Raw genomic sequence first — 21,190 nt, 5'->3', positions numbered from 1 at the left:
TGATAAAATTAGCTACGCAACTATCGTGTCGTATAATTAATTTCCATTTATAAATAAATACAAATATAAATACTCTATATTTCTTTTGTTATATAAATTTTAAATGAGGGTGGAATTATGTCATATGAGCAATGAAAAAACATTCTAATTAAAACCTTACAAACAATTAGACGACAATGAAAGATAAGTACATACATATTTATTTTAGATATTTATAGTTTATCGTACAATTGTTGTTATTTAATTGACCAAATAAACAATTACATTATGTACCTATGGGTACATATAAAGAGTTTTTACCATAAAATACTATATTTGTGTCGTCTAGATCATGTTTTGTGTTTCTGCTACAAAAACACAATTCGATTTTTGCTCCAATTATTAAAAATATTGTTGTATAAGATATATTATATGTTACATATATTAAACTAACATTAATATATGAGTAATTGAATTTCAATATGATGATAAAATTGTCCATGACTTAAAATTTTCTTTGTAACGAATTTCCAATAAATCCATTTTAAAAGATAAAGCTTGAAGACACCGCTAAAACTAAGCTAATATTTTAAACACATTTATATCGATATAAATAATTCTACTCCATTACAATATAATATTTTAATTCTATATATTAGTTTTTAGATAACTTTTAAATATTTTCATCTCTAACATCTAGACTAAGTCAGCTCAAGTGATATGTATTAGTTTCAGTTAATTAGTACTTAACGACTAATTAATGTGCGTATTTAATACGAGATCATATATATTTTTAAATATAAAGCAAAGATATAGGTCTCTTTATAACGAGTTTAAATATATATAACATTTATTTATAATAATAACGAATACTTCCATCTGTAAAATAATCTATAGAAAATTCTTTCAAGATACAATCTTACAAGTTATCAGAAAATGTTACATTAAGTTAAGAGATAACATTTCATATGACGAAAACATTCTCTCGGTTTAATCTCGAACCTTTTTATAAATATAGCTTATTTTCATGTATTCTATATACTGCTTTACGTTACCATTTTGTAAAGATGAAAATGGTAATCATTTTATTCAAGTTTCCATAATGTAAAACGTTTTTAAAAGCTTCCTCGAAGCAAGAGCATAACTTTAAAATTGAGTTGTATAATTTTGATATCTTAAAAGTTTTATAGAAATAATGTCTAAGATATACAACATTATTTCTCGAGATAGATACAATTTTTCGTGTCAATATTTTATATAAACTTTTTCATCATTTAGAAAATATGCGGAGTATAATTAATTTTCTGCTTTTCGATTTTGAAACATCAATCTCATAGAGTCGAGAGCTTCTCCCAGGGACTGCCTGAAGGCTTCCGTGTTGGTGACGCTGGACGAGGTGAAAGAAGAAATACAGAATATGACTGAATCCTTCTTGGGGTTGTAGCTGCAACCGTATCCGTCAGGAACAACGGCCCCGTACCCCATGAATGTATTGTCAGTTGTTGTGGCGACCTGTCATTAATTTTTTCAGTTGGAATATGAATGTACCGAGTATTATTTAGTAGTTTATTCAATAATATAATTAATATCCTACCTGGCTGGTACTGAGTTTAAACTCAATCATTCGTCCGTAAGTGGGATCTTTAAACATTTCCGGTAGTTCTCCGAGTGTTTCTCGCGCCGCTTCACGCAGCCCCAGCAAGTGGTTGTCGATCCCTCGACCCAGTATGTTAGCTTCCATGATAGCCGTTTGCTTGCGAGCAGCTTCTTCGAATAATTCAAGCTTCTTTTGTTCCTGTTTCATTGTGAATTATAAGATTATTATTTAAGAAGGTTTTAGACATATAACGGAACACCCCTGCAGTGCTTACAGTATTATTCCTTCCGATAACAAAAGTTTATTTTTTCATCAATTTCAAGCAGAGATGATAAGAGTAATTCTGAATAAAAAAAAGAACATTTTTAGAGCTATTTACACTTAAGACGATCGTGAAATGGAAGAGAAAAATTTGACTGCAATGATAACATAAAAATAACAAATTCCTTTGACAATTTGCGAGTAGGACACGAAATTCTAATCAAATAGTACTTGAAATCCCACCTTTAAGCAAGACATTTCATGACTTATACCGATACAGTCCACGCACCAAGCAAAAAATATTAAAGTTTCCCTGCTACTTGGAGTGTTGGAAACTAAACTGCAGCTTGCTTACGTCGAGTGCTATTTTCGCTAATACTGACCCCGTATAAATTGAAAGAAACCTTCTTGGGTCCGTCGTCGTCGGTTTGCGGCGGCGTGTCCGCGGTGCACATGGCGGCCGCCCACGCGTGGGCCGCGCTGTGGGCGCTGCGGATGTTGTCCACGCGTCCGTGGTGGAATCGGCGCAGGGAGGCGGACTCGTATGTGGACACCAGGTAGCCGTACATTCTGAACACAGAGTAACTTAGTAATACTCAGATACTCGTTTACCAGACTTTTGTCATTTCTTCAATTTAGTAAATAATGGAGAATGAGGATAACGTAGGTTTACAATTCACTAATTTGCAAAACGAGCCGACTTCATTTAACAAAATATTTCCTCATTGTAATTGGAAGTTGATGAATACTCCGCTTTTTTCGTTTAATATTTTTACAAATTGTACAATACAAGTTATAGTAATACAATAAAATATACCCGATATTTTGTTTCAACATTCAATATCCTTTATTGAATAGGAAGCTACTATCGTCAGCGCCTTATTATTGTTGCATCTTATAGTTGTTTAAACATTTTAAATATAGCTAAGATCAATCATTGAATTACAACTATGAAATTAGTATTACGTCAGTAGAAAAATTACCTAAGCAGTTTGAAATCAGAAAATATTAAAGACATTACGAGGGTCAAATATATAAATGCGTTTAAAGTAGTAGTACAGTTTAATAATGAAATCAGTGCGGAGAAATTATTAGAATCAACTTTTTTAAACAAAACGGATATAAATGACAAAAAACATTTGAAATTACATAATCTTTTGGGAGTCATCAAAGACATTGATTTAGAAATTACCGAGGAGGAAATATTAGACAGTTTAAAAGCGACATGGATATAACAGGAGTTAAAAGGTTGAAGCATAGAAATAAAGCTACGGGTCAAGGGGAACCACCTGAGGCCGAGCGAATATGTTTTAAAGGAACTTCATTACCATCAAAAGTTTATATCTTTGATACAGTTACTAATGTCAGCCCATACCTTTACCCAGTTGCACAGTGTTCTAGATGTTGGAGATATGGACACACGATCAAAATGTGTCCATCAAATAAATGTATTTGTCCAAAGTGTGGTGGTTCTCATGCTAATTGTGACACGATAGATTTTATGTGCAATAACTGCCATGGTAAACATATGCCATTGGCTCGTATATGCCCGATTTATATTAAAGAGAAACGTATTCGAGAGATCATGGCAGAATTCAACTGTACCTACAAAAGAGCTTTAACTATATATGTCCCTCCAGAGCCAAGATATATTGATTCACAACCTCCTATGACATATAGAAATGACGATAATAATTTACATAAAAATCTAGACAGTTTTCACCGTTCATGGTTGGTTTTAGAAAGTATCGATCTTGCACTGACAGTGTAAGTAACTTGGTTTCAAAAATTCCAATAGGTTTTACCAAAGGTCAAGTTATATTAGGGTGTTTTATTGATATAAATAATGCGTATAATAATGTCAATATTAACAGTTTATTATTACTTTTAGATAAAATAGGAACAGGGTCTCGGCTATGTACATATTTGTGGATTTTTTTAAAAGAAAGAACATTAATTACACTTACTGATAATCTCATGAATAGCAGATATACTGGATGTGGTTTAGCTCAAGGAGATCCCCTTTCTCCACTTTTATTTAATGTCGCTACTATTAATATTTGTAAGAGTTTTAACAACGAAATATGTATAACTCAGTACGCAGATGATTTTGTTATTTTTGTTACGTGCAAAGACGTTAGCAAAGCTGTGTCAGATTTACAACTGGCACTAAATGTTATTACTAAATTACTACTAGATATAGATTTAGAAGTATCACCACTCAAGAGTAAAGTATGTATGTTCACTAGAAAGCCTAAATCTGTAAGAAATTATACTGACCTTAAAATTGAGGGTATTAATTTAGAATTAGTAGATAATGTTCAATACTTGGGACTGTGGCTGGATCGTGGTTTAATATGGGGTAAGCATGTTAATAACGCTAGCACCAAAGTTATGAAATTTCTGAACATCTTCAAAGTATTATCTGGACCCGGTTGGGGTATACACCCCAAACACCTTAGACGCCTGTACATATCTATTATTCGAAGCAAACTAGATTACGCAAGTTTCCTCTACGATAATAGCTGTAAGTCACATTTATATAAGCTTGATAAAATTCAAAACCAGTCTGCGTGTTACAGGTGGATTTGTAAAGTCAACTCCTATACATGTAATGGAATCAGAACTCTGCTTACAACCTTTATTTATTCGAAGACAATTCTTGGCTGCAAAATATATGCTTAAAGTCATATCTCTTCAGTGCAACAAAATAAATAAAGTATTAAAAGAACTAGTCATTCTTCTCAACAATAACTACTGGAGACATAAGAAAAAACCGCCACTTGCAGTTACTTATGAAAAATTTAAAGATATCTCACCTACCAGTACTAATCAATTAGAAATGTTTTCTTTTGATAATTGGATTACGAATATTAATTTATCAAATAATATTAAATTTTAAAATGAAATTTCTAAACTAAAACGTAATTATAACTCTTCAGAAATAAATTCGATATGCTCCCAAACCTTGGATAAATATAAAACTTATTACCGAATTTTTACAGATGGATCTAAAGAAAAAGATGGATCAGGTGCTGCCTTTTATGACTATAATTTAGGATATGGTTTTAAATTCAAAATTAAAAATGAGTTATCTATTATGCATGTGGAACTTTTCGCTATAGCTGAAGCATTATCGTACATAGAGACTATAGATCATGATAAAATTGTAATCTTTACAGACTCGAAACCTTCTCTTCAACACTTGGCTCGGTGTACCTCGACTTTTCGAGGCGTCCCGATAACCTATATTATACTGAAACTACTATTGCACTTTCCATCTAAGGTAGTTATATTACAGTGGATTCCGTCACATGTAGGTATAGGCGGCAATGAAGAAGCGGATTGTTTGGCAAGAGAAGCGTGTAATGATGGCATTGAAGTAGATTTACATTCTTTTTGTTCAGATTAACATAAATAAAACATAGATTATACATACATAATTAAAAATCTTGCTGTGACTTGTGGAAGGTATACTTTGATGAAACATCCAAAGAGAAAGGTATTTGGTATAAAACAATCCAGCCACAGCCCACTAAATCATCTTGGATTGATAACAGTCGGTTTGATAGATCAGACTTAACTATCATGATGCGTCTTCGTTCCGGACATATTCCGTTGAATAAGTTCGTATACTTAATGAGAAAAGTTAATTCCCCGAATTGTACGTCTTGCAACGTGGTAGAAGATGCCTTCCATATTATAATGGAATGTGCCCGGAACGAGGACTATAGACAAAATATGTCATTTATATCGCATTTAAAATCTTGTGTGGGATACTTAAATAGCATTTTACTATTGCATATTTGAACGCTTTCTGGGAGTTTTTAATGTTATTATTAAAAAAACTATCTCACTTGTAGTAGGTGTACTGCAAGGCGAGCTGGATGTACACGTCGGGACTCGTGCGACAAGACTTCATGAACTCACGTCCATAGCCGCGGTACGTGTATACCTTCAGATCTAGATCCGAAATTTGTCTGTAAGAGTGTCACTTATTGTTTAATTATAAAAACTCGAAGTAAACGTTAAACACTAGCTACTAAATTGTTCCGTAAGATTTTAGCTGGGAACGAATATTGGAACCGTAAAAATTCGCATGATCTAGATATAATAATACAATTTGCTTATTGAACCTTCTTGAAACTTGAATAATCCTTTAGCTCACTTCCGATTACTAAAACTCTCACATTAAACCTGCAAGAAAAATTACAATTCCTTGGATCCATATCCTAACCTGTCAAAATCCCTGGCAGCATTCTCGATACCCCTGTGCAGTTCACTGGTGAGGTTCCACTTCATGAACTGCGGCGCGGGCAGCAGCGCGGGCGGCGGCGACGGCTTGTCCGCGACCTCAGCCCGCGCCAGCGCGCGCTCCGCCAGGCGGATCACCGCCACGCCTTCCGCCGGGCTGTGCTCGTAACACATGCCGATTGTGCCGTCCGACGATATGATTAACTGCACAAGATAATGGTAAAACTATATTCCATCATATGACTTTTTTATTGAGAAAATAATTAAAAGTATTCTTTATGTGTAAATTTGTGTCAAGCAAAAGTTACGCTTAGATGTCTCATGGAAGTCCAAACAGATACTTTGTCACCGCGCGCTATTCACTTTTCTCTTTATATTGCGTTTTCAACAATTCTTTGCACAACGTAAATAAGGATTTACGAACGCTAAGATAAAATTAAATAAAGTAAATACCAATCTACCCTCAAAATAATTATAGATATGCACTTCCAACTTGCAACTTGAGATTTATTTTACAGAAATGAACTCAACAATGTATGTAACCAACCTGAACAGTCTTATCGAACCATCTATTGGCGGAATGGTAGCGGGTACCACCGCCGTGCATCGCTCGCAGTAGTGCGTTGGTGTCGGCATCCAGCTCCGGACGATCGCCCCCCGCCTCGTCGATACACATGATACAGAGCGCCCGCGATATCAGCTCCAAGTTAGTTCTGTTGTTCTCATCTGTAGAAACAGTCAACGACTATTCGTATCCGATATATACCGATATGTATGTATACCGAAGATTGATTGGTGCATTTTGTTGCAGATTTATTGCCAAACTTGATGAGAACATAACTCTTTATAAATAGATATAAAATAATATAAGACCTTTAATGAGTTGCTCTCTAGCCTTTGCCCACTGGTCTCTGTTCATGGATGTGAGCAGACCGACCCTGGGCGCTGGTGGTGCTCCCGCCGCGTCCACCATCGCGTGGAGCAACTGAGCTTGAATCTCGCCTGGGGTAAGGCGGCCACGATCTGCTGCTTTCACCGGGATCGGGTAAAACTAGACAGTAATTGCGAAGAATTCGTCGTATAAAATGACAATATCACTAACAGTTTATTCATGAATTCTTATACCATACAATATGTACAGAAATATAATATACGTTACGAAAAAAAATCTTTAAAAAGGATGACTCATTTGTAGCAGGAAATTTCTTCTATAGTGGATTTAATAATGGACAAAGTACGAAGTAGCAAAATATGTATAATATTCTCTTATTTAATACCATAATCCCCTACTGAAGTTTTAACAATGAATATAAAAGCTAACTCAATAAAGAAACTACATTCTTAAGTACTTTCCTTCATAATACACTCAATTCAATCAATTTATTCCGATCGTCGAACATAAGTCTTAAACGCGACAGAAATCGGTATAGTTAACAAGAAGTTATAGCAAGTTTATTAAATTACGAGGCATCGTGGAATCGAGTTGTGAATATTTTATTTCAAATAAATGCCGTTAGGTATTAAAAGTTGGTAGATACGTATGTGGAGGTACCAAGGACGAAATTTATGAAGATAAACTTACTAAAATCACAATGTACGTTAAAATATGTACATATGTGTCGTGTGCTGTTACATTATAAATTCTAATTACGGTTCAGACGATAATATTATTAAGATCAAAACTTTGGTTGTTAAAATTAATATGACGTCATCTCCAGAATATAGCTGAGTTAAATTAGAATTAATCAGACAGTTTATGTTTGATATAAATTGTATACGTGGGATGGGATACATTCATTTGAATCTCAATAATTAATTTATTAATTACATTGAATTGTATAAAAAGCATTAAATATCTTGTGTTTGATATATCATTTGATGTGAGCCATTTTTTATGTGATGTTGTCAAATATGTATTTATTATTTATTTATATGATGTTATAAAAGCAAAACTTACATAGTTCCGACAAACAACGATCACTAACTCTTCGCATTCCGATGGGTCGTTGGGCCTGTCGGGCAGTTCCAGGCGATCTTTGCCCACTTCCGGTATGCGACAGACGCCGAGCAATCTGTAGAACTGCTCCATACATAGCGGTTGACCCTTCTCGCGACTCGTAGCCCGTTCTTGTGGCAATTCTCCCCTAATCGTAAAATGTCGAATTATGTTTATTTTTTTTTTAATATGTGGCAATATCAAAGATTTTACAGGCAAGCAGCTACAATTAGTATTGTTGTGTTCTGGTTTGAGAGGATCATAACATCTTAGTTTCCATGATTTGGGAATGTCTACGAGCAGCGATATCCACTTACGATCAGGTGGTTGTTTTGCCTTAAATAAATTAATTATAAATGTATAAAAACTCAGTAGTTTACTCGGTTTGGAACAGCAAATTTAAAATAGTTTATTGTGGATTGAAATTTTCATTTGATGGTTGGCAGTTTTTAGCCTGTTTAATGAAACTGTAAGACAAAAAATAATTTTAGGTGTCGAGATAATAATTGACACAATATGACCATAATATGACCTTTTGATACAATATCAAAAATTTAAAGATTATTAACTTTTTACTATTCTACGCAAAGCCGATATAAATATATGAATTTACCTATCGAGCATTTCCTTGTAGTCCAGCAGATCATCAATATAGAGGGCAGCGAGGTCAGCCACCTCGTCGATTTTCGCAAATTGCCTTCGGGGGAACACCATGCCAGGATTGGAGTTGATGGGAACCGGAAGCCGAACCTTCAGGTACATATCATCCAACCACCAGTCCGTAACCTTGATAATATAATCAAATGTATTACTGTTGTAACGTAAATTACGCAAATAGCCCACTGCTGGTCTCCTCTTGGTTTAGAGCTTACTCCACCAAGCAGGGGTTGGTGAATACACATGTGGCAATATTTCATTCGACTCATGTTTTCCTTCACCGTCGAGAACGAGATTAATTTTAAACTAATTAAGCGCATGAAAATTCAGAGGCACCTGTCCGGATTTGAACTCGCAATCTTTGGTTTTGTGTAAGGTGTTTTAATTACTCTTTCAGCTCGGCTGAATACTAAATACTGCAAACAAATTATACTTATAATGCAACTTAAAAAATATAAGTTTCGTTTCGCTCTTGTGACAATTTCTTGAAGTTCAGCTATTTATTATTACCCTTATGTAAATTAAGGGTAACATGTAAACGACTTTAGAAGTTATTTTTATTATTCATTTAATAAAAATGCCATTAGTTTTATACATTTCTTTACCTTTTTATTATTAAAAAACGACTTATTCATAAAATCTATGAGTAATTCATTTAATTAAAAATAACGATAATACGGTACAGTTGGACTTAAAAAATATATAGTTCTTCTTTTTCTTCTGGTTGGTCTGACTGTGCTCGGCTCTTTAGTCGAAGTTTTCACCTCGTACCAGCCACTTCTTCGGAAATAATACAAGGGGTCCATGAAAGGACTGTAGGTGGTCGTGGTTTCAACCAAATAATTTTTAATGGGAATTTGTGTCGATTTTACTAAGTCCTTGTTTTGAAGATAGTTCCTTATGGAGTATATCCTGTCTCGTAACTGTTTTGGCTTAGAGTTTAAAGGAAGATACGAAGGTCGTTCTATTACGGGCTGTTCATGTTCATCAGACGGAGGCACAGGTAAAGTATCTCTGATATGATTAACTTTCTCCCGCAAGGAGAGCGCTTTGATACGGTGATGAGTCTGATAATCTTCTCTATAAAAATCTTTGTCATATGCAAGGAATAGTGGCTTAGGTCTAATATATTGTTCTCTTGATTTAATTGCTGCATCAATTTGTCTAAAGCTAGGATGAATAACATATTTCTTTGGTGTTGCTATGGCTGAATTTTGTATAAAGTCTCTGAGAAGGCGTTGAGGTGATTTTTGTAACAAATTTACATTTTTTCTGAGTGAAAAAACGTCATTTGTAACTATCGTCGGAATATCTTTCTCCTTATTCGTTAAATGTAATCTTCTAATTACCTTTCTGCGTTTAATTGAAGGCTTTTTCACTACATGATAACGGTTTGTTTTTCCAAAAGGATCTAATAGGTTTTTATCAAACGAATTTCTCGCATTTTTTGTTTCTGTCTGACTAATTATAGAATACGGACTTGTTGTCATTTTTATTTTCATAAGATTGTTTTTTGTTGTCATTTTATATTTCATTGATTTTGTCGTCAGTGAGTTGTGGTGTAATTTCAATTGTCTTTGAGACACTTTGTTTGAGACGAAGGTAAACGGTCTTATTTTAAAGTCGGTGTCTTCTTCAGTGGGTTTATATGTATTGTATTTGATTGTTTTAGCTTTCTTTAGCGCTTTCACTGTAGATCTTCTATAAATGTTTGTTTGTAGTGTCTCGAAGATATGAGATACTCTTAATTCTTCTCTACTAATGTTATTTTTATTCGGTTTATTATTAGAATTGTTATCGTAATTGAATCTGCTTGTTTTATGTTCGACTTTTGTAACCATTGTTATATTATGACTATTATTTTTATTATTTTTTTCCCTAATTGGTTTACTAAGCAAAGACTTAGTTAATTTTGTATTTGTTTTATTTTCTTGGCTATTCGCAATTTTAATCGATGGTGTGATATATTTAAAAGCTGTTGTTTGAAGAGCGGTTTGTTCTAAAGGTATAGTGTTTTTATTGCTGTATAGTGTTTTGTTTAATATGTTGCCCTTAATTGCTTTGAATATATTGCTCGTATATTTTAATTTTAATGAGATTGGTGACGTGTTTTCTTTGTTATTAGCACTTTCTTTTAATTGCTTAGTATATGATAATGATGAAATTGGAAGAGGGTTAGTTTCTACTGAATACACAGGGCTTTCATTGCCAAATTGATGTTTAACATTCTTGATATAAGTATAAGTTAACAAATTGGCGGTAAACGCTTTAAACCTTATATTAGTTATAAACGATAAAGGTGTTTTTGTTTTGGTTCTTTTACTTTCGTGATTTTCACTTTCATAAAAATCTGTGTTGATCTCATTTTTTACAAAATTATAATCACTTTGTAGTGCTTTTGTTGTATTATTGTTCATGTCATATTCATCTTTAACTTTTACATTAGTATATGTTAAAGTTTTTTTAATCTCAAGCTTGCTCGCTTCATCCTGATGTTCATTATTATTTAGAAGCATCGTCATATACGTTACTGGGATTTTCGTTGTATTTCCTTTGCCAATGGTATTTTGCTTCCATTGCTTAGTATTTTTAAATGATGAGGATATAAAAGGGCGTGCATCTTTTGAATATTCTGCACTTTTATTGCTAAAGATATACGTCGAGTTCTTGATATCGTTTGATTTATAAGCCTTCAGTGTTTCAACCGAAGTACTTCTTTTCGTATATGTTAAAGAGTTTTCAGCTGAATTTCTTTCGTCATTAGCACTCTGTGTCAATTGTTTATTATTTTTTGTTGAAGATTGAAAGGTATTTCCTTCTTTTGAATATACAACATCTTTATTGTGCAAGTCAGTATCGTTTAACATGTTGGCATTGAATGCTTTAGACGTAGGTCTCATTTTCGTATGTGGTATTAAGATATTTGCTGTATTTCCTTTGCCATTAGCACTTTGTTTCTTTTTAGACGTAGTACTAATTTTCGTACGTTTCACTGTATTTCTTTTGTCACTAGTGTTTTGTTTCAATGGCGTGGTATTTTTTAAAGATGAAATTGAAAGTGAGTATTCGTATTCTGAATTTACGCGGCTTTTATTATTTGATTTGTATTTTAAATTCTCAAATTCAGCATTGTTTGACCCGGTAGCTTCTAAAGCCTTGAAAGTTATGAACGTTCTCTTAGTCGTAAATGATGATGATAGTTTTGTGTCAATTGTCCTATCGTATATTTTATTTCTGTTATGTAAGATAATTTTGTCAGTTATTTCATGATGGTTAACATTTTTGGAACTTACGTTATGTAATGTTGTTTTTAAATTTAGATTATTTTTTATCTTTAAAGTAATAGGTATAGCTTTTGTTACTTGACTTATTGGAAACGAACTTTTATTGTTGGTTGAAATTATGTCACTCTTTGATATTGTCGTAGGAATATCAAGCTCGTTGTGTTTTGTGTCTTGATATGAATTTGATGTAACAGAATTAGTCGATTGAATATGAAAATTGTTTTTACTAATCGTATGCTTTGTTGTTGTTAAACTATTTAGTTTCTCAATGTTGTTATTTTTTTCGAAATCATAATCAAGTTTTAATACCTTTCTTGTATAATTGTTATTTATGTTGGATACATTTTTTATTGCGTTATTTATAGATATTAACGATTTTTTAATCTTAATTGTATCTTCTTGGTTTTCTATTTTATTTCTATTTCCAAGTATTGTCGTATATGTCAATGAGATTTTTGATGTATTTTCTTTGACACTTGTCTGCAATTGCTTAGTATTTTTAAAAGATGCAGTTACAATAGAGTTTTCTACTTCGGAATGTAAATCGCTTTTGTTGCTGAATGTATACATAACGTTCTTGATATCAGTATCGTTTAAAGTCTCAACTTTGACTGTTATAGCCGTAGCACCCATTTTCGTATATGATAATGGGATATTCGTTGTATTTTCTTTATCATTGGCAGTTTGTTTCAATGGCGTAGCATATATTAAAGGCGAAGTTGGAAATGGGTATGTTTCTTCAGAATATAGAGTACTTTTACTGTTCAATTTTTGCGTAAAATTCTTTATATCAATATTGTCTGAAATGATCGCTTTCAACGAAGCGCTTTTACCCGTGATACCGTCGTATATTTTGTCTGTATTATTAAAAATAGTGTCAGTTTTTTCTTGAAAATTTTGAAAATTTGCATCCTTTAAAGTTGTACCAAAGTTTTTTAGAGTCCCAATTTTGTTTTGATATAATTTATCCTTCTGTGTTATGAAACTGTCTGTTTTTTTTCTTTCCATGTTGTTCTTATTTTGTACAATCTCATATTTAATTTTTGGTGCATCATTCTTATTTAGATTATATTCATCTTTCATTGAAACATTTGTCAATGTTGAAGATTTTTTAATTTTAATCGTGCTCTTTTTGACTTGGTTTTTGTTTATACTCATATTTAGAAAATACGTGTCCGTGTATGTCGAAGGTACATTCATCAGCTTATCTTTATTCTTTAAATGCATTTCTTGTATAAGATTATTCCTACTTTGGATTCTATATTTTCCAATTTCCGTGTTTTTAGACTTATTTTCGTTTAAAAGAGTTTTGTTATCGATGTTATCTATTTGTTTCATTTTTGACTCCATATTCTTTTCAGAGATAATTTCATTAAACTTCCTTAACAATAAAATCTTTTCATTTATCTTAGGCTGTATCGTTGTTTTTGGATATAGTAATGAATATATCGTATGTTGAATTGATGACGTTGAAAGCATTGAATGATGTATAGTTTGATTTAATTGATATTTTGTTGTTTCATAATGAGAAGTAATACTATGAGAATGATATTTATCCTTGTTAATATTTTCATTAGCTTCAGTCATTGACTTTAAGGCCGGAGAGTTTAACTTCTGAGTTAAATTTTTGAAGTTTCTTTTATTTTTACTCTTCATTGGTACTGGAATTTTAATCGAGGTAACAGGACCATAACTGATTGAAGAATCTTTGCTTGCAATAATATTTATGTTAATATGATTTCTTGTTGTTTTATTGGATTGTACATTATTAGAATGTATACTTTGTGGAGTATTTATGTTACCGTTACTGTTTTTCTCGTGTATGATAGCAGATTTAATATTAAGATTTTGCCTTAGATTATTCAAATTCAAGTTTTTAAAGTATGGAATTGTTTCAGTAAACACAAATTGCGAAAACTTGTCGGTGCTTTTCTTTCTTTGAATAACTTTAGAAGCATTATTAAACGCTGTTATATAATTGTTTTGGTTCTGATCTGAAATCAACAAGTTTCCTGATGTAGATAAAGAGACGGTGGTATTTGCATTTCTAACGTTGTTAGAAAATATGGCGCTGGTGACTTTTCTATCATTATTAGATATATCAGAGGAATCATTAACTTGATATATTTCTTTCGGCGTTATAACGATTTGCTCACTCTTGTCCTTCTGCACATTTTGAATAATTTCTAAATAACTACAATTAGTTATCTTCTTTTCGTTACTATTGCTGTGAACTGGCGGAATCAAACTTGAATTTGTTTTACGTGGAATTAATATTTTTTTAGAATCATTAACATTTAAAATTGAACTAATATTTTTCAGTGAAGGTAGGTAGACTGGCATTACTCCTATGGTTGATGTGCGTAAATACCGATGAAGAATACTTGCAGACGTTGGTGTATCAATCTGAGAATCGATTCCTTCGAGTTTAAGACTATGTATATATGAGGAAATAGTAGAATATTTTGTGCCATAATCAGTGTCGTTCAACTTATTTTTTAATGTTATTGACTCCTCTCCAATCTTTGGCTTTTTTGAAGATTTGTCAAGGTGAAAATTTAAAAATGATAAACTATTTGGTGTAAAACTTGTGTTAATATTCTGCCGTGTCTTTTTTTCTCGTTTCCTGTTGTCATGTTTAAATGTTATCAAAAAGTTTTTATCTGTACTTTCAGATTGTTTCTTATTTTTTTCCGGCGGCAAATACGTTGTGTCATTATTTAAAATAATTTGATTAAAATTAGTTTTACTAACATTTTCGATCCTTGCATGAGTTCTTGGATTATTAATTGTTGTCTCCAGTATTACAAATGATGATTCAGTAGTAAATGAAGACGTGCTGTTAAATTCATTTTCCTTTTGATTTTGTGAATTGTTAAAACCTTGCAATATTTCATTTAACTCAAAATTTCCAGGTTTATTAGTAACTATTGGTAATAATGTAAATGTTTCATAGTTAGTACTGAGTACTGAAGATAAATTTGTATTTTCATTGTTAAGAATTACATTTTTAGATATAATTAGTGGTGTGGTGTAGTTTTCACCTGGTAATAAATTATTTAAAACTTTATCCAGTAACTCAAAATTCGTATTGATGTTATTAGTTGCAGTTTCGTAATTAACTCTTCTATTAGAACCAATTACACTTTCGTTATTGCTATCGTAGATCCTCAAATTCTTTATTTCTTTTTGATATGTATGAGTAAAGTTATTTCTTGAATTCGAATTATTATTACTTTTTTTAATATTTGAAGGTATTGTGGTATCCAAGTAATTTGGCCTAGTAACTTGGGATATTGAAGGTGTTTTTATTTTTTCTAGAAATTGACTACTAAATTTACTGGATTCATTTTGACTCAAAGACGTAGTTGTAGATTTATAGTTTTCTTTTTTAATTTCATTATAAAATGTGATGAGGCTTTCTGTCATATTCTGTTTTTCAAAAGTATTTTTAGACGATCTGATCTCTGACCTTTTCAAACCTTTAAATCTGATTGCGTATGGAATTGTTTGTACTGCACTCGTTACTTTTTTGTTATTATTGTGTGAATGAGGCCCGTACAACATCTTTTTAGTTTTATTAGAAATTTTATGCATAAGTTCAGTTGTCATCAAATAATAAGTATTTTTAAAAGAGTTACTTCGATTTTCTATCGATTTTTTAGATAATTTCGTATTCGAATGCAATGCATTTAAAAGACTCTCATTTTGGCGTTCATAATTTCGTAAAACTTTTGGTGTTTCTACATGATTATAGGAAAGGTTAGTCAAAACAGCCGTTTTATTATATAATGCCATTTCTTTCGTATTATTTTTAATTCCCGTATTAGTAAAATTTCGTATAGTATATTCTTCTGATTTATTAAGTTTATTTAAATTTTGTAAATTGGTTTTATCCTTTACGTTTTTTCTTATAATTAACGGTAAAACTGTTCGGAAAGTTGGTAAAGAATAATCAAGTATTTCACTTGGTTCTATTAATGGTTCTAAATAACTGACAGTATTTTCTTCTTTTTCTGTGGTATTTATATTTTTAGTTGCATCTGTTACTGTAACAATCGCATTTGCTTTGTCTGCAAAGACTATAGTGTTTTTTTTCTCCTTATCATTAGTTTCGAGTGTATAAATTGTAGTATTATTGGTAGCATATAGTTGTGTAATGTTTTTATGTTCATTTGTTATTTTGTTTATAGGTAAGTTAAATTTTGTACTTGATCTGGTAGATCCTAATTTGTCTTGATAAACATTTGTATCTTTCAAGTGAATAGTAGATGTTTTTTTGAGTGGCGATAGAACGACCTTATTAAAATTATCCTGCGTTATTATACGATAACCTTCGTAAGGTTGTGTAAATTTTGAATGATCAAACAAATCACTTACACTTGTTCTGCTTTTGGTCATGTGAACCAATGATGACCTTTCCGCTCTATCTTGGATGGAATTCCGATTATTGGTTTTATTATTTTCTAAATGCGACTTAATTTTTCTGGAACTTATATTTTCGAAAATATGCGTATAACTCTTGTAATTGTCAAATTTTTCTTTATTTTTACTGTCGGTATTAATTACGTTTAACTGCTTTGTTTTGTCATTATAGCTTTCTGTTTGTACACTGTTTTTATAATCCTTTGTAATTACGCTCCTGTCAAGCATAGAAAATACAGTTGGTTTTGTGAATATTTTTTGATAAACATTTTTACTTTTCAGCTGAATAGGAGACTTTGCTCCTAATATTGATGAAGTTAGCTTCAAGGTGATCTGAGTTTTCGGGTCATTATGAGGCTGTATGAATTGTACATTCACATTAGATTTATTATTGCTTAGATATGATGTCTGCTCGGTATTATGTTGAGTGGTGCGTTTAACAGTGCCCACATTTTGATTTGAAAATAAAACATATTCGGATGAGTTTGAATGCATTTTAGTTGAATAATTGTTTTTTTTAGGATTTGTATTCCTTCTACGATATCTATTATCTCTCTCTTTAAAGTCACGTAGTCTGACATCGGCTGGATTTATTGTTATTATTTCATCGTCAAATAGGCGATTTGTATAGTTATTTTTGTTAGTCGTTATTGTGAACGTATTTTTATTTTCCTTTGTTTTAATATTAGTAAAAAGATCAACTATTCCGTCCTTCTGCGTCCTTGATTTAAAAAGATCAACGACATTAGTCAAAGAATTTTCAAGTGGAGCAATATTTTTGTCATGTTTAGCAGTGTTTATTGTTGTAGAAAATAAGTTTGTATATTTTTTAGTTACGAATGTCAACTCATCTGAATGAGATGTTGTTATTGACTTATTTACTACATTTGCATATCCTTTTTCAGATTCCAATACTCTATTATTTCTTTGTCTTGAATCATTATCAATTATTGCCAATGTATTGGCAGAAGTAGGTAATGATGGCGTCATTTTATTAAACATTGAACCAATATGAGAAATAGATTTTTTGATTGCAAAATGGTATTTTGATTGGAGACTTCTATTACTGGTATTAATGAAATTAGTTAAATTATTCAATGAGTCAACTTTCTTAATCGAAGAATTTGTAAAGTTACTTTTATCACTTATTGCAATAATTATTGTTGAAGGCAATAAGCTTGCATCATTTTTTGTGACATTTGACACATCACCAATATGAAATGGTGTTCTTGTTGATTTACTTAACGCTTTTGAATATTCTTTATCAAATTTAAGTATACTGTCAATTTGTTTTATGGAATTATTAGTTTTTATTACCAAGAGTATATCCGTCGATGGTATTAAAGACTCTGTTGTTATACCAAGAATTGGATGAGCTTGTATAATGGGCTGTTTGATTGGAAATTCATATATTGATTCAAAAATTTTCCTCGTTTTATTATTAGAAGTTACTTCGGATTGTTCTGTTGTATAAATGCATTCTATATTACAGTCATTTGTGTAGTTTAAATCATCATTATTATCTGTGGTAGCAATGTCATGGTTATTAACTTTTTTCTTAAATTCTTCCACTAATACTTTAATATTAGAAATAATATCCCTATAACTTACCACATCTTCAGGTTCACTTTTACTAGTAACAGAATGCTCTTCAAGTTCTCCGCTTAAAATTTGTTTTTTACACGAAATTAATGCTGAGTCATTATGACAGCATTTAGAAAAAACATCAGCTTGGTGTTGATTTGGCAGAACATCTATATACATCTTCATAGTCCCCTTTACAGATAACAGCTTATAAAGATGAATCAAATTTTCTTTTTCGCTTTTTATAAGGAAGAGATATATCGAATACAGGTGACATGTTTCGGCTTTATCTACTTTAAGTATTTCACCATTCTTCTGAAGACGACTCTTACTGATTATGTCTATGTCTATAGCTGTATGAGAATGAAGCGTTTCATTTAATAAGTATTCATTTAGTGTTTTTGTTTTTTTTAATCCAAATTTTGCGTTGTCAGGATATAAAGTTACAATAATTATAACACTGCCTTCCTGATTATTATCCAGCGCTAATTTGTTTTTATACAAGTTATGCCTGTGGATATTATATGTGTGATAATCTTGAGTACTTATAAGAGACTGGTATAGAAGTGTGAAATATTTCTTTTCAGTTTCAGCTGCCGCCTTCGCATGTCTTTGTGTAGTACCTCTATCTAATTGTCTTTGTTGTGTGACGTCACTATCATTATGTTTTCTTTTTATATTTTCTTCTAATTCTTGTCTTAAATGTATACAAGTTTTATTGTATATCTTTTTATATAGACTTATTTTATTACCTCGACCGTCGTCATCCTCCGTATTTAATGAGTTATTCTCAATAAAAAACATATATTTTTTTCTTTTCCTTAATACTTTTTGCATGCACACACAGACACTGTCTAATAATTTTAACGTCACTTCAAACAACTTTCTATTACTTGTCGCAATATCTAGCGACTGTAATATTTTTAATAACAATGGATTATCGTTATTTGCCTTCACATTAACCGAACCATTATTTTGAGTAACTTGAATTAGAAGATATAACAAAACGTACAATGTCTTAATTTCTAAGTTCATTGCAAAGGCTTTACGAACTCAAATTGTAGCCTCATGTTTGGTTTTTCGAGTACAATTGAGAAACAATGTCGGTTTTGCAATAAGATTGTTATTTGTTATGAATTCGAAGAACAATTCCGATTAGATTCCACCGTCGCCTTAGAAACGTCTATAGCTCTAGACATTAAATGTTAATGATTAATATTATACATGATTCATTTTTTATTACTCGTAATATAATCGTTTTAAAAACGATGTTGTGTTTTAGTTTCAAGTACGGAAGAGAAATAAAAATAAAAACTGTTTTTACTTTGAAATTGACTTCTTAATATGTAAATAAAATGCATTTAAAATAAAATTATATTAGTTTTGTATCAAAGCAATGTAAGTAACATTGCTGTTTGCAGTTGTATATAATGTGAACAAATCTACCCATACGCACATGTATAACCAAATATATACATATATAATTAAACAATCATGGCATATCTAGCAACTTCAAGTGAAATTAGTTTATTATTTACCCAATTAATCATCTCTTTTTGCCGCTCGACCAGGACATTTTGCATTCTCGGCCCCAGATTCTCTGAGAACTTCTTTACGATCTCCTGGGTTTTCTCCATCTGTTGCTGACTCACAATCACCGACGCAAAGTCCAGATAGGAGTCGAGCGTGGCTTGCAACTCCGGCACAGGGAGCTTGGCAACCTGGGCATACTGACAAAAATATTTATTTTATTATACTATGAAAAAACTTTTCCATTCGGAAAGATATTAATAGACAAATTAAGACAAAGTTGTCCGTTGTCAAATTTGTCAAAGTTGAAGACAATCACAAGAGTAAGAACTTGAAAAGTAACAAAGAATTGAGAGAGAGTTAGAAACAAAGAAAGAGGCAATTACCTATTGTTGCTTTTGTGTTAGTAAAATAAATTAAAAGTACCTAAAGTAAATTTGCCACGACTGGACTAAAATTTTCTCTTCGTTGGTGAAGGTCAGAAGCTAATTCCACCACGCTACTCCAACACGGATCAATAAATACACACATATGTTGGTTTGCTCAAAAACACAAATTAATCACAAAAGAAGGTGGGTATCATTGGTTTTTTAATGGGTGTTCCGGTGCAATAGGCACCGGGGAGTGCCATGTATCCCCCACTTCATGTGAGACAAACGTTTTTCCAGCGAAAACAAAAAAAGGATAAGCACGCACCTGGATTTCCTCGTCGTCGGCGCCGTAGACCTGGGTGCTGAGCCATTTCTTTGGCAGTGATAGCAGCGACTCGCCCCATCCTAAAACAATGAGAGATTTGAATAATTGTTGATTACTTATATTTATTAATATTTGGATATGGCATAGATATTAATTATTTCAACATTGCCAACTATTTGGCCTGAAAACGATGTTAGTAGCAAACTATTGATGGTTGATGCGTTCGAGTTAAACTACACATATGAATCTAAAACAAATATATTCACGGACGCGAAAAAGCTATCGTTTATTCTTCTCAATGGAAAAAGAAATATCACCGCTAGGCTTACATGTAGGCTCCTATTATGTAAATAGTCACACAAAAGTTCCATTGCTAAACACATGGCCGAGTTTAACCCAACAGAGGCAGATTTCTTAAAATTTTAATGTTTACCACTATGGGTTGAATCATCAAATGTATTCGCTAATCCATTTCAAGCAAGAAAATTAGAATTCCAATAAACCTGCATCTTAGCAAATAGACATCACACTCGGGATTAGGGAGACGTTAAAACTTAGTGGCAATATCCGCTGGGAAATAGCATCGGCTCTGTTTAGATACTCGCTTGTAGATCTATTTGCGGGTGGATCTGGCGAATTGTTTGCGGACAAATCCTGTTTGCGAATCACTGACGCTTCGTCGTGGTCGCTTTTTAATACTATTACAGAATTCATTAATCGTGTTTTTTTTTCATCACAATATGTTCTTGAGAAAAAAAAACGAATTAAAAATATAAAATACGTATAACATTAAATATCTAAAAAAGTGTATTAGCCAACTAGCTGTGGCCCCGGGCCCCCCGGCTGACAGTGAACGATCATGCGATGTCTCCCCGGGGACGGGCGAAATTTTATTACGCTCGGAACATATATCACCGAATGTCCATA

At 32.1% G+C, this 21,190-nt stretch overlaps 2 protein-coding genes across 3 annotated transcripts; both read right to left on the bottom strand.

Annotated features, from left to right (window-relative positions):
• Positions 1 to 1,005: 1,005 nt before the first annotated feature.
• Positions 1,006 to 20,337, bottom strand: Chat (Choline acetyltransferase). 2 transcript variants are annotated; one of them, XM_064216372.1, is made up of 11 exons: positions 20,264 to 20,337; positions 19,576 to 19,767; positions 8,701 to 8,873; positions 8,049 to 8,235; positions 6,965 to 7,142; positions 6,639 to 6,817; positions 6,075 to 6,295; positions 5,695 to 5,817; positions 2,221 to 2,407; positions 1,574 to 1,774; positions 1,006 to 1,491 (listed from the first exon to the last, which is right to left on the bottom strand). In XM_064216372.1, the coding sequence occupies exons 2-11, from the start codon at positions 19,672 to 19,674 to the stop codon at positions 1,276 to 1,278; spliced, it is 1,764 nt and encodes a 587-aa protein (XP_064072442.1). In that variant the 5' UTR covers positions 19,675 to 19,767; positions 20,264 to 20,337; the 3' UTR covers positions 1,006 to 1,275. The 2 variants fall into 2 exon arrangements, with proteins under 2 accessions (XP_064072442.1, XP_026497208.1); XM_026641423.2 differs by having other exon boundaries at positions 2,242 to 2,407.
• LOC135193536 (uncharacterized) lies at positions 9,351 to 10,234 on the bottom strand. The gene has a single exon (XM_064216433.1). The coding sequence runs from the start codon at positions 10,232 to 10,234 to the stop codon at positions 9,404 to 9,406; it is 831 nt and encodes a 276-aa protein (XP_064072503.1). The 3' UTR covers positions 9,351 to 9,403.
• Positions 20,338 to 21,190: the final 853 nt, after the last annotated feature.

This window comes from Vanessa tameamea, chromosome 12, assembly GCF_037043105.1.
Source record: "Vanessa tameamea isolate UH-Manoa-2023 chromosome 12, ilVanTame1 primary haplotype, whole genome shotgun sequence".
Classification (NCBI taxonomy): Eukaryota; Metazoa; Arthropoda; class Insecta; order Lepidoptera; family Nymphalidae; genus Vanessa; species Vanessa tameamea.
The sequence above is the reverse complement of the archived record's forward strand: the minus strand, read 5'-3'. Positions and strand labels throughout refer to the sequence as shown.